This window comes from Leptonychotes weddellii, chromosome 14 (genome assembly GCF_054177405.1).
Source record: "Leptonychotes weddellii isolate Sample4059 chromosome 14, ASM5417740v2, whole genome shotgun sequence".
NCBI lineage: Eukaryota > Metazoa > Chordata > Mammalia > Carnivora > Phocidae > Leptonychotes > Leptonychotes weddellii.
Window position 1 is genome coordinate 201,203 of NC_138382.1, and position 13,378 is coordinate 214,580.

At 43.9% G+C, this 13,378-nt stretch overlaps 1 protein-coding gene across 4 annotated transcripts in view; it reads right to left on the bottom strand.

Annotated features, from left to right (window-relative positions):
* The window catches only part of IARS1 (isoleucyl-tRNA synthetase 1), a 69,039-nt gene that overhangs the window by 30,526 nt on the left and 25,135 nt on the right, over positions 1-13,378 (bottom strand). For all 4 annotated transcript variants that reach the window (XM_081802680.1, XM_081802678.1, XM_081802679.1 and 1 more), the window contains exons 10-16: positions 10,574-10,669; positions 6,845-6,967; positions 6,242-6,333; positions 5,501-5,599; positions 3,798-3,924; positions 2,552-2,625; positions 1,999-2,193 (exon numbers count right to left, since the gene is read on the bottom strand). In XM_081802680.1, the coding sequence (XP_081658806.1) occupies positions 1,999-2,193; positions 2,552-2,625; positions 3,798-3,924; positions 5,501-5,599; positions 6,242-6,333; positions 6,845-6,967; positions 10,574-10,669 (806 nt within the window). The remainder of the gene's footprint in view (positions 1-1,998; positions 2,194-2,551; positions 2,626-3,797; positions 3,925-5,500; positions 5,600-6,241; positions 6,334-6,844; positions 6,968-10,573; positions 10,670-13,378) is intronic.

The following is a 13,378-nucleotide window of genomic DNA, read 5'->3' on the forward strand; positions in this document are numbered from 1 at the left end:
AGCAGGGAGCCCGATGCGGGACTCGATCCAGGGACTCCAGGATCATGACCTGAGCCGAAGGCAGTCGCTTTACCGACTGAGCCACCCAGGCGCCCTAGATTGACTCTTTTAATAACAAGTAAGGAGGTATCTTAACCTTGTTAGATGTAGGTACAATCTCTCAATATATCTGCAGTCTTTTTTATTTTTTTTATTTTTAAAGATTTTATTTATTTATTTGAGAGAGAGAGAGAATGAGAGGGAGGAGGGTTAGAGGGAGAAGCAGACTCCCCGCCGAGCAGGGAGCCCGATGCGGGACTTGATCCAGGGACTCCAGGATCATGACCTGAGCCGAAGGCAGTCGCTCAACTGACTGAGCCACCCAGGCACCCCTATAGCAAAGGTTCTTAATCCGATAACACATTAGAATCATTTGGGGCATGCTGAAAAATCACAAAGGACCTACCACAAACCGATCAGGTTAGAAAAAATAAAATGTGGCTTACAGCGAATAAAGGCCTGGAGTGAGGTACTGACCCCAACAGTAGAGGATAGTACTGTTGTCCTCCCTGGGGGGGCAGCCGACAGCCACAAGGCAGAGGGGGGACAGTGCTGGGCGGCCTATCAGGACCTCCAGATACGCCAGGCTGCAAATCCAGAGACGTGTGTGCCTTTAGCACAAGGTCACATGGGACAGTCTGATGACAAAAGATAGACATTCTCACCCAAAAGTCAGAAGGCAGAGCACGTAGGAGCAAAGACATCTCTGCTCCGCATGCTGCTGACTGCTAGCTAGCTTGTTCCAAACTCTACCACGTCCCTGCAGCCACCCCAGTGAGTGAGGCTCTGCTATCATCTCCAAGCTGGTTTTGCATCCCCAGGACGTGATGGGACATGGACTGACATCCCTTCCTCTGAAGGCAGGTCAGGGGGACCTGGCTGCTAGGACACGCAGCCCAAGCCTGAGGGAAGGGGAAGGAGGCGGTGAACACCTACAGATCCACGTCAGGATTGTTAATGGCTGGCAGACATCCCCAGGCCTCAGACAAACGACTTACTGGAGAGGCTTCTGGCCTTCCCTAAGAAGGTTTTGGACCTGTTCCTAAAGAAAAATGGGTTGGACGCTGAAAAGAGCACCTTCTGGAACATTAAGGTTGGAATTCAATTTGTGACATCCACTGCCAGTGTCAAAGCAATGACACCAACATTCCTTAAACACTTCTGCAGCATCACCACTAATCAAAGTGTAATTAGGGGGTGCCTGGGTGGCTCGGTTGGGCAACTGTCTTTGGCTCAGGTCATGGTCCTGGAGTCCCCGGATCGAGTCCCACATCAGGCTCCCTGCTTGGCAGGGAGTCTGCTTCTCCCTCTGACCCTCCCCCCTCTCATGCTCTCTCTCTCTCTCTCATTCTCTTTCTCACATAAATAAATAAAATCTTAAAAAAAACCAAAAAACAAAAAAAAAACAAAGTGTAATTAGGATCTGGACGAGCCAACCTTTTCCTGCTTCAGAAGATGATGGCGTGGCTTTAAACAGGCACCAGACAAAACAAACCAATGCCGAAATCCTCCCCTGCCGTGGTTTGTCTTTTCCCCCAGTCCGGATTTTTAAACTGCTAATTTTATAAGGCTAGCCTTAACATCTGAGTACATTTCCAATCAACCCCTAAATGTGTAGCACCCAAACCATTATCTTGTATGTAAATACTCATTAAACATTTGAGTAAATGATTTAAAATAAACAAGCTAAGCACATGTACTGTTTTGTATCACTTAATCTTCAAATATAACAAATCTCTCTATTCCAAAATGTCAACGAAATAATTCAAACTCTAAAACCACAGCTGAGAGATCCCAACTCCAAAGACACTTTAATAGAACACTTGGTGGTGAGAGGCAGAGGGCAGCAGCAGAGCCTGTCTCGTTTGACACAATCACCCCAGGACCCAGCTGATAAATGCCAGGTGCTCAGTTAAATACCTGTGAAATCAAATCAAATCTGAAAGAATAAGAACATACCATCCTCTGGTCTGGTCAATGCCTTCGGCAATGAAGTCTGCAGGAAATGCATCATCAAACTCCCTCTTGTTTTCAAACGGATAATGAATCTGAGCATAGGGCATGCTGCCGCTCTCGAACCAACAGTCAAACACTTCAGAGACGCGACGCAACACTCCCTTCCCACAGCGGGAAGGGATGGTCAGATGGTCAATGCTAAGAAACGAAGCAAAGCCACTTCTATTAATTTTAACCACGAAAGAACTTGCAGTTTAATTGCCAAGAGGAAACAATGCTCTGACGAGATTTCATAAGCATCTGCAAAGAGAAATACTGGCAGTTATCACAGGTTTTCAGAGGCACCGGGAAGGCTCAATCCGGGGGATTTATACCAAAGTTGCCCTACATCCAACTCAAGGACAGAGGCCACCCTTCCTCAACATGACATGAGTCATCAACACTGTAACTCAGTAAACCAGTATTTGATTTCTACACGTAGCTCCGTAATCTGCTCCAGAGACCACGTCAATGCTCTCTGACAGTACGGAAGTGAATCGAACATTCAGAAACTGACCTCTCTCTGTGGAGATCAGAGATCTTTGCTCCCGACAGTTCTTCGAGTTCTGCCATCGATCCAATGCATACCACCTGTCAAGGCAAAGTTAAAAAACAAGAGAACCTCAGAGCCAGAGATCACAGAGCTTTATTCACACAGCATTCACACTTAGTTTTAGAAACCTCTGACCTTCAGGACAGTTGTCACTAGCGTGGCTTACACTCACGAAAGACTGCAGGTCACTGAAGAGGTGAGCGGGCTCCACTACTCGGCCACCTACCCCCGTCTCAGGAGTCCCTACGCGGAGAGGACCTAACAGCGTCATCTCCACACGCACCTGCTGAGGGCTTACGAGGTCCAAATCTCTGCCCAGTATAACCAGCGTAAGTGAAACGCCTAGACTGTGACTCTGAGGCATCTCAGTTTCTTCCTGACACCTGAATTTGGCTCCTTAATCTGGAATCTTTCCAAGTCAAAGCTAGAACTAAATTACCAGATCCAATCAATGAGATCACAAGACGTCACTTAGGGTTACGTCCAGGCAAGGAGGCTTCCCTCAGCTCAGCTGCGGCCCTGACAGGGTCCACACGGTGGGGCAGCCCCAGCAGGAGCTGCTGCGGGTTCTTGCCCGGGGCGTCAGCTACCTAGGGAACACCACCTTCTCAGCCCTTCCAGTCCAGTCTTGGGAGGTCTGACTCCGCTCCTTCACTGCCGTCTCTCAGGTCCCTGTGCTCTAACAGTCTCTGTGCTGGACAGAAGCCGCCATTGCGGGTACATCTATAGACCCGTCACGTATTTACACACACAATCACTTGATTTTATATATTCAAGGTTGGCAATGCTTTTGGTAATGTTTTTTAAGCCTTCCTTTTTAACCGCCATGAGGGGGCTTTCACGTGCTGTAACTCGGTGCAGGTCTGGACTTTAAGACTGATCATCAGTTACTCACAAGGACAGAAAAAGGGGTGAGCAACAGAAGAAAAACAATTCAATTCAACAGAAGAAAAACAATTCAATTTCCTGAGAAAAATACACATTTCTTCTTTACTTTTACACAGAGGGAGATTTAAAAAATCACATTTAATAAAACTAAAGTAAAAATAAATTTAAAAAACCTCCCAAATTCTTATTTATGTGATTCTAGGAAGGAATAAACAGAAACAGATGAAATAAAAAAAGGGGCAAAGAAAAAAGAAACTACATCCAGATGTACAAATGAAGTGCTTCAGCAAAAATCAACATGAGAATGCATGGCCCATCTCACCTCCTCGAAGTCATCGCTGACCCACAGGGGGATGGGGGTGCCCCAGTATCTGTTTCTGGAAACTGCCCAGTCACGTGCATCTTTCAGCCAATTTCCAAATCGCTTCTCTCGCACAAACTCTGGGACCCTGCAATAAACAGGTCAGACAGCCAATGCCTGAGAACATTAGTAAGCAAATTTGTAAATTAGATCTTATAAACCTTTGTATACGCTCTGTGGACCTACTGCCCTAGAGATGCTGCGCTCACTCCCAGGAGGACGTCTTCTGTGTGGACAGCACAGAAAACTCACGGAGCTCCATCTATTGTGAATTCATCCCAGGAGATGCTCTGTGACTGGAACAACCCTGCTAGGGGACAGCTGCAGCTCTCGACCAGACCTAGTCTTCGGGGCGTCCACACAATACTGCTTCTACGGACACTCATTAGTATGGGCTCCCAGACCCTACAAAACAGGCTGGGCTACAGGTGGCTGGTTGGTAGCTGCCTCCTGAGGCTCACGGGCAGGCTCCTGCCATTGCACTCTAGGCTCCAACAATGAGGTAATTCCTTAGAATGCAGCTTCTCACCTAAACGCCTTGGCCTGTGCCATCCCTCCACTATGATAACCTTCACCTTATAGCCTCCCCTCTCTCCCCTCCCCTTCCCCCAAAGCTTCGAGTGCCCAGGACTAGTCAAATGGCTCCTTATCCTCTGAGGTTCAGCTCTGCAGGAAATCTACCTAAGCAGCAGGCTGAGTTACAGCACCCCCAGCCCCACACATCCTGTTCTCTCAGGCACCCCAGTTGAGCCCTGTATTACAAACATCAGTTTATAGGCCTGCACTCTCAACGAGGCCACAGCCTAATAGTTCACATCCAGCACTTCACACTATAGGGCAACTGAAGAGCTTCATAGGAATAAAAATGAAAAACTGCTTTTTCTTGAGAAGTCAGGGTCAGTTTGCTAGAAAGTACAAAAAGCTTGTTCATGGGGCTTCTTGGTAGCTCAGTCGGTTGAGTGTCAGCTCAGGTCATAATCTCAGGGTCATGAGATTGAGCCCCACGTTGGGCTCCATGCTCAGTGTGGAGTCTGGTTAAGGTTTTTTTCTCTCCTTCTCCCTCTGCTCCTCCCCACCCCCTGCTCGTGCATGCGCTCTCCCTATCAAAAAAAAAAAAAAAAAAGCGATAGTTCATAGTAGTTCCTGATCTCTTCCTTTTACTGCCCTGAGATTCTCCTCATTCTTCCAAAATGAAATGCAGTTTTTAAGTCAGGTTCGATTCTTATAGAAGTAAGAAACCGTGATCACCCTCAGAACTCTCAGTGAAAAACAGTCTTCTGTAATATGCAGATTCAGCCTTACTTCATTCAGCCCTACAGGTTGGAGTAACACCTCCCTGCGGGTCACATACTAGCTGAGAGCAAGGCTTCTGTCCCAGTAGCACTCATCGGCACGCATCAAGAGCAGGAAGCACAAATGGCTTCTGTAGGTATATTCAAAAATAAACATTTACCCTGAAAATGACTATTTAAGGCTAACAGAAAGGCAAAATGCTCCCTCCATATGCCTTATCATAGGAAGGATGCTACTTCTTATAAAACTATTTAAATTATTCTGTGGTCCTGAAAACATAGACTCAAAGAGAGCTACAGAATTCTTACAATCTGGGAGAAGTGTGAGCACGTGATACAGGACAGTGTGAAGATACACAGCTCACTGCTCACCAGTAACACAGGTCGTTGTTCTTCAGGAGCTGGTCCACCATGTGCTCCACCCGCACGAACCAGCTGGGCACGGCTTTGTAAATCAGGGGAGTGTCTGACCTGGGGAAGCAAAAATGCAGCACATGGCTCGTCAGACTGAGGTACGCAGGCACCCACGGTGAGACCAACCTTTAGTTTCTTACTGACATCACCCCCATCGATTTGGCCTTCTGCTAACACTCTTTTTTTTTTGCAAACACTAATGCCTACGTCCTTGGTACTGGTCATCTCCCTCCACAACACCAAGAAGGCAAAAGCTTTAAAGAACAAGAAAGAAAATATGGTTCTGCTGGTATGTGATAGCTGTCTAAGAAATGACGTCAACTTCAGCAAAGAGGCAATGTGGGAACAAACTTGATGGCACCGAGCATTCCAATTCCACGCACATCTTCACAGCACGATCTTGTATTCTAACTTGTGTCACGTTCTATCTCTTGCCAAGTTCCACTGGGAAATTTTAGACGTATGTCTCATTCTAAAGAATTGTGGCCCCAACACAAAACATCTGTACATGTCGATACTTCCCAGACAACTGCTGAGGAAACCAGGAACTAACACTCATGGAATTCAAGAGGGCAGTTTCCCCACACTAATCATAAAGCATACAAATGAGAGGGGAACCGCAGACGGCAGAATGGACACACACGCTACGTGTCCCCCACAGGCTAGAAGCTCGAGCTGTAAGTCTTCGCTTTCTCTCACCTCCAGCAGAAGGGGTAACTGTGAGTGAAGGTGCTGGACACAAGAAGTCGGCCTTTTTCCTTCAGGGTCCTGATGATGTTTTTGTCAGCATCCTGTTTAAAAAATAAAAATCTAGCCATTAAAATATCCTGCAATACTTAGTAACACAAGAGAACTACGTATATCACTGCAATCTGATATTTTGATAACTCTATACCATGAATAAAAGGCAAAAATAACACATGTATTATAAAAACACTCAGTCCACATTTGAGACACAGTCAAACTTTAGGTATCTTATTAAGCACTTCCATACCATGTGAGGCAGTGAAGTCTTTCACCAGCAATGATGGCCCCAAAGCCTCAGAGCTGCTTCAGGAGTTACCAGTCAGAGCCCAGTCTCACTGATTCCTGCCTGTGAAACTACAGCTTCCGCTGAAGATACTAGACCCTTAGAATGTGGCTGATAATATCTATCTTTTCTGGTTTTATGTGCTGAAACAAAACAAAACAAAACCAACTTCCTGGAAAAAAAATCCAGATATGGAAGCTATTTAATAAAAAGCTGATTAAAGAAAGAAGTATGATGAAACCCACACCTTTCTCTGTCACAGAGACACAGACCTTCACATACTGTCCCGTGAAATCTGTCACTTCTGCCGTGAAACAGCCTGAAGCATCCACAGGGCAAACAGGAGAAGAGTCTTTCTGAATGATGTTGAAGTCCATACAGACCCGATAGTCGTCCTGGGGACAAAGGGAACGAAACAGGCTGAGTGTGTACGAGACAGGAGTGTGGGAGGTGATAGATTTACAAGAGAATGCTTCAGTATTCTGACTCATAACCATAATGGACTTTAATTATCCTCTCAGCTGAAGTTAATTCAGGACCATTCAGAGAATCCCAGAGCCTTATAGTTGGATAGGGATTACATCATCTTCCCGGCCATTATTTCACAGACCCCTGTATACAGCTGGGTATCCACTAAGGGAGGAGGAAGATGACATACATGTATCCCTGGTGAACACGGACGCAAAAATACTCAACTTCATAAACTCCACTCGACACTACAGTAAAAGAATCATTCACCACGATCAAGCGGGATTCACTCTGGGGATGCAAAGATGATTCAGTATCCACAAATCAATCAACGTGATACATCACATTAACAAAATGAAGGGTAAAAACTCTATGATCCTCTCAACAGATGCAGAAAAAGCATTCGACAAAACTCAACACCCACTTGTGAAAAAAACTCTCAACAAAGTGGGTTCAGAGAGAACATACCTCAACATAATAGAGGCCATATATGAAAAACCCACAGCTAACAACACACTAAATGGTAAAAAACTGACAGCTTTTCCTCTATAGGAACAAGATAAGGAAGTCCACTCTTACCACTTTGTCAACATAGTACCGGAAGTCCTACCCAGAGCAGTCAGACAACAAAAACAAATGAGACATCGATATTGGTAAGAAAAAAGTTAAACTGCCACTTGGCAGATGACATGACTACATATAGAAAACTCTAAACACTCCACCAAAAAACTATTAGAATAAATGAAATCAGTAAAGTTGCAGGATGCAAAATTTATATACAGAAATCTGATGTGTTTCTATACACTAATAATGGAGTAGTAGAAAGAGAAACTAAGAAAACAATCCCATTTACAACTGCACCAAAATTAACAAAATACCTAAGAATAAACATAACCAAGGAGGTGAAAGACCTGTACTATGAAAACTATAAAATACTGATAAAAGAAATTGAAGATGACAAAGAAATGGAAAGACATCCCATGCTCATGGACTGAAAGAACAAAATTGTAAAAATGTTCATAGTACCCAAAACAATCTACAGAGTCAATGCAATCCCTATCAAAAGTCTACAGCACTTTTCATAGAACTAGAACAAATAATACTAAAATTTGCTTGAACCGCAAAAAATCCCAAACGCCCAAAGCAATCTTGAGAAAGAACGAAGCTGGAGGTATCACAATCCTAGATTTCAAGGTACCCTACAAAGTTGTAGTAATCAAGACAGCATGATACTGGCACAAAAAGACACACAGACCAATGGAACAGAATAGAGAGCCCAGAAATAAACCCACGCTTATATGGTCAATTAATCTACTACAAAGCAGGAAAGAATATACAATGGGGAAAAGACAGTCTCTTTAATAAACGATGTTGGTGAAACTGGACAGCTACATGCAAAAGAATGAAACTGGACCACTATCTTATACCACACACAAAAATAAAGGCAAAATTGATGAAAGACCTAAATGTGAGACCTGAAACCATAAAACTCCTACAAGAAAACATAGACAGTAATCTCTTGAACAGCAGCCACAGCAAAACATATGTATGGTTATGTCTCCCCAGGCAAGGCATTCAAAATCAAAAATAAACTATGGGCCTACACCAAAATAAAAAGCCTCTGCACAGCGAAGGAAATCATCAACAAAATAAAAGGCAATCTACTGAATGGAAGGAGATATTTACAAATGACCTATCTGATAAAGGGTAAATATCCAAAATACATAAAGAACTTATGCAACTCAACACCCAAAAAAGCAAACAATCCTATTAAAAAATGGGCAGAGGACCTAAAGAGACATTTTTCACAAAGAAGACACTGAGATGCTAACAGACATGTGAAAATACGTTCAACATCACTCATCAGGGAAACACAAATCTAAACCACAATGAGGTATTACCTCACACCTGTCAGGGTGGCTAGAATCAAAAATACAAGAAATAGTAAGTGTTGGCGAGGATGTGGAGAAAAAGGAACCGTTGTGCACTGTTGGTGGGAATGTAAATTGGTGCAACCTCTCTGGAAAACAGTATGGAGATTCCTCAAAAAATTAAAAATAGAAATATCATATGGTCCAGTAAATCCAGTCCTATTTACCCAAAGAAAATGAAAACACTAATTCAAAAATATACATGCACCCCTGTGTTTACTGCAGCATTATTTACAATAGCCACGATATGGAAGCCACCCACATGTCCAATAGATGAGAGGATAAAGAAGATGTGGTATATATATACAATTACTCAGCCATTAAAGAATGAGATCTTGCCATTCCTGACAAGATGGATGGAACTAGAGGGTATTATGCTAAGTGAAATAAATCAGACAGAGAAAGACAAATAACGTATGATTTCATTCATATGTGGAACCTAAAAAACAAACAAAAAACCCACACATACCCAGTATACGACAAATAAATACATTTTAATAGGAAAATGTAAACCACCATTCAAAACCAAGAAGTTTTCTTTTTATTATTTATTATCAGTGCAGCAATCATACCAGCTGACCCTAAAATTATGAATAACTAAAATCTGACTAGTTCTTAAAACCCAGTAAACAGTATTATCAAGAATGCTTCCATCATACTGAATACTGACCAGGTATTCGGTGATACTAAGGAAGCATTAACTTTATTGAATACAACAGTGGCATGCTGGCAATATTAAAAATAAAAGGCTGTATCAGTCACAGTTGTGTACAGAAGTATCTGCAGATGAAGAATAGGATGTTGAGGATTTGTTTCAAAACCCTCAGGCCAAAGTGGAGAAGGTGTGGGGGGAAGAGGACAAGGTAGAGGAAAGAAGAAACAGACTTCCCAAATGTTTGCAGCGGGATGACATGAACATCAGGATTTATTCTAATACCTCTTTACTTCTGTGTATATTTGAAGATTTCCATAATAAAAATCTCTGCAGAGGTTAAGTGTGAAAGTAAAATGAACGCAGTCAGACTAGCTTCACTCCCACTGCAGAACGGTCAAGCCCGGAGGAATTTGTAGGTCCCCAGTGCGCATTTCATTCATACACAAATAACATCAACAGGATTGCATTTTTAGAAAAATTACTCTGGGCAATTTTTAAAATTGGCCACACCATACAGCTCTGAGGAGGTCAAGTTCTGCTCTCTCAGCACAGTGTTTGCTCAAGAGCACCAGGGAGGTGCGGGACCTCTCCACAGTGACGGTCATGGTGACTGCGTGAGTGGACGCCCTTTCCAGAACTCACATAACTGCATACCGGAAAGAGGAGAGTGCATGGAGAGTAAATTATGAATGAATGCAAACACAGGGTGCCTTTCAGAAAGACAAAATGCCCGGGAGCACCCAGCATTTAGCTCACTCTTTTCAGAGATTAGCTCAGGGTGAGAACGAATTACAGACATAAGTTTGATAAACCATGTTTGGGGGCAGCGAGCCTGAAGAGTTGGACCGCATGGTGTGCCCAAGAATGAGGTGCTCGACATGCATGCACGACTCAGGGGCCGCGACACGCCCTTCCCATAGACACCCTGGGGGACTTCCAGTACTCACAGCACCGAAGTACGGAGCCTGGTGCACCACTCCCGTGCCCTCGTCCTCCTGCACGTAGCCATCGGCGAGCACTGTGAAAGCACCGTCCTCCTTGAGCTGGAACAGCAAGGCCAGCAGGCACAGTAAGTGAAAGACCGCCTCACCTCCTGTCAGTCTCCTAACAGTGTCCCATAAGAACCGGAAAACACTGGGTTTTAAATAAAGCTAGTCCCTTTTCAAAAAAAATTTATGTATTTAAGTAATCTCTGCACCCAACGTGGGGCTCGAATTCCCAACTCCAAGATTAAGAGTCACACCCTCTAACCGACTGAGCCACTCAGGCGCCCCTAGTGAGAATTTTAAGACAAAACACATCCAAAGTAAAATATATTAAGATACACGAGAGAAGAATGTAGCAATGACATTTTTCAGGAGAAACCAGAGGCATTTCAAAAAAGCTTTTTCAGATGATATATGAGTTCAGCCTTGAAGAGCAGATTGTACCTGAGCACATCTGACATTAAAGAAAGATGAGGGATATTGTAAACAGGAGGAAAGCCTAATGAAAACAAAGGCAGGGAGGGAAGAAAAGCAAAGGAGACTTTTTTTTTTTTTTAAAGATTTTATTTATTTATTTGAGAGAGAGAGAATGAGAGACAGAGAGCACGAAAGGGAAGAGGGTCAGAGGGAGAAGCAAACCCCCAGCTGAGCAGGGAGCCCGATGTGGGACCTCGATCCCGGGACTCCAGGATCATGGCCTGAGCCGAAGGCAGTTGCTTAACCAACTGAGCCACCCAGGTGCCCCAAGGAGACGTTTAAAGCAATATTAGAGGACGGTCAGGAAGCAGGTCGGCCAAGTGGAGAACACTCAAGTGCAGTGTCCTGGCAAGTGGCTACAGGCTCACAGGGAGCAGAGGGAAATCCATCAGCAGCAACAGGAAGGAGGAAGAAGGCCTTTACCTGAAGGGCAGCCATGGCCTGAAGCCCCCCTTGGCCAGGTGCAGACTCTCCCCTTAAGGGCATCCCAACCCACGTGTGGCCACAGCTGCCAATGGCCATGGGGGAGCTGTCCTGTGCCCCTAGGCTGCTGCTGCCACCTGCAGGCCTGCTGGGGAGCTGCCAGAGCTGCTGAGCCAAAGCCACCAGGATGCAGGACATTGCCTTCCTGCTGGTCATCTGTTCCCGCCTGGCCCACCAATATGTGGATTTTTTGGGGTTTTTTTTAGTGAAGAAGTTTTCTTTATTCCTTGTTTTCTAAGAGACCTAAACACAGGGAAGCTGAGTTTTATTAAAGGCTTTTCTCCTTTAGCCTATTAAAACAGTGAACTGCATTATAGATCACCGAGTACGATTCTTAAAAATTCCTACTTCTCCCATATCATGCTGCAGTTTTAGTATATGCCATGTTCAACTCGGCAACTGTTCTTTGAAGTGCTACATATCTCCTTAATAATTATAATTATATATTTATAAGTTAATTAGTATTTGTGCACAAACGCTAACTTTTAGGTTTATGTATCGTGGTTCTGCTAATCTCATAATATGGAAAGTTGGCTTTCTCTATTCCAGGACAGTATAAACAACAGAAATGTTCTTTTAAAAAGATGCGTTAGGACTTTGTGTCTTTTGGTGGAGAAAAACTTTTTATATATACTTAATGGTTGAGAAAACAAAGTGTTCAGAACTGTTTAAAACACCAAGGAGCTTTTTTCAATTCGTATACGTATACTACTAAAAATACTACTACGTATTTTCCCTTCCGAATGATTTTCTTAATATTTTTTTTCTCTAGCTTATTTTTAAGAATATAGCATAAACACACATAAAATGCAAACTCTGTGTTAGCCGACTGTGTTATTGGTTAAGGCTTCTTCTGCTCAACAGTAGGCTATTAGTAGCTATGTATGGGGGAGTCAAGAGTCACTGTGCCGGGGCTGGTGCCACTGACCCCATTTTTGTTCGAGGGTCAACTGTAACTGGAAGATGAGAAACATGGGAAAACACTCAAGGTGCACAAAAATGAAGAGACAGATATGAGCGATATTGTGGACAGAGCCCAAATGGCAGAGGTCCACCTGCATTAACCAAACTCTATCCCTGAATAGACAGGGATCAATGGGAAATTCCTGCTGACCCTATTCTTTTGGTGATGGTGATGGGGCTTGCAACTATGGATTCTCTGTTGTCAGAAAATGAAAACTGCACAAAACAGCTCTGTGACACTTAAGAAAACTAAGTTACCACATGTATGAGCTTTGCCTTGGTGCCTCATCAGTTTCCTTGAAACGAACTCTGTTTATTGTTACACACAGGTTTTATTCTGAGCACTATCTTAAACTTGTTAAAAAAACAAAACAAAAAAAAAACCAATAAATTTCCTGGATATGTAGACTATAAACAATAAAAATAAACTTATGTGCTTCCTTTTATAATTTGAGAAAAGTATTAAAAACATTCCCATAGGATTTTAATTATTAAAACAAGAAAGCAGGGGCGCCTGGGTGGCTCAGGTCATGGTCCCAGGGTCCTGGGATCGAGCCCCACATCGGGCTCCCTGCTCCACGGGAAGCCTTCTTCTCCCTCTCCCGCTCCCCCTGCTTGTGTTCCCTCTCTCACTGTGTGTCTGTCTCTGTCAAATAAATAAAATCTTTTAAAAAAATAAAAGTACTGGGGCGCCTGGGTGGCTCAGTCATTAAGCGTCTGCCTTCGGCTCAGTCATAATCTCAGGGTCCTGGGATCGAGCCCCGCATCGGGCTCCCTGCTCTGCGGGAAGCCTGCTTCTCCCTCTCCCGCTCCCCCTGCTTGTGTTCCCTCTCTCACTGTGTC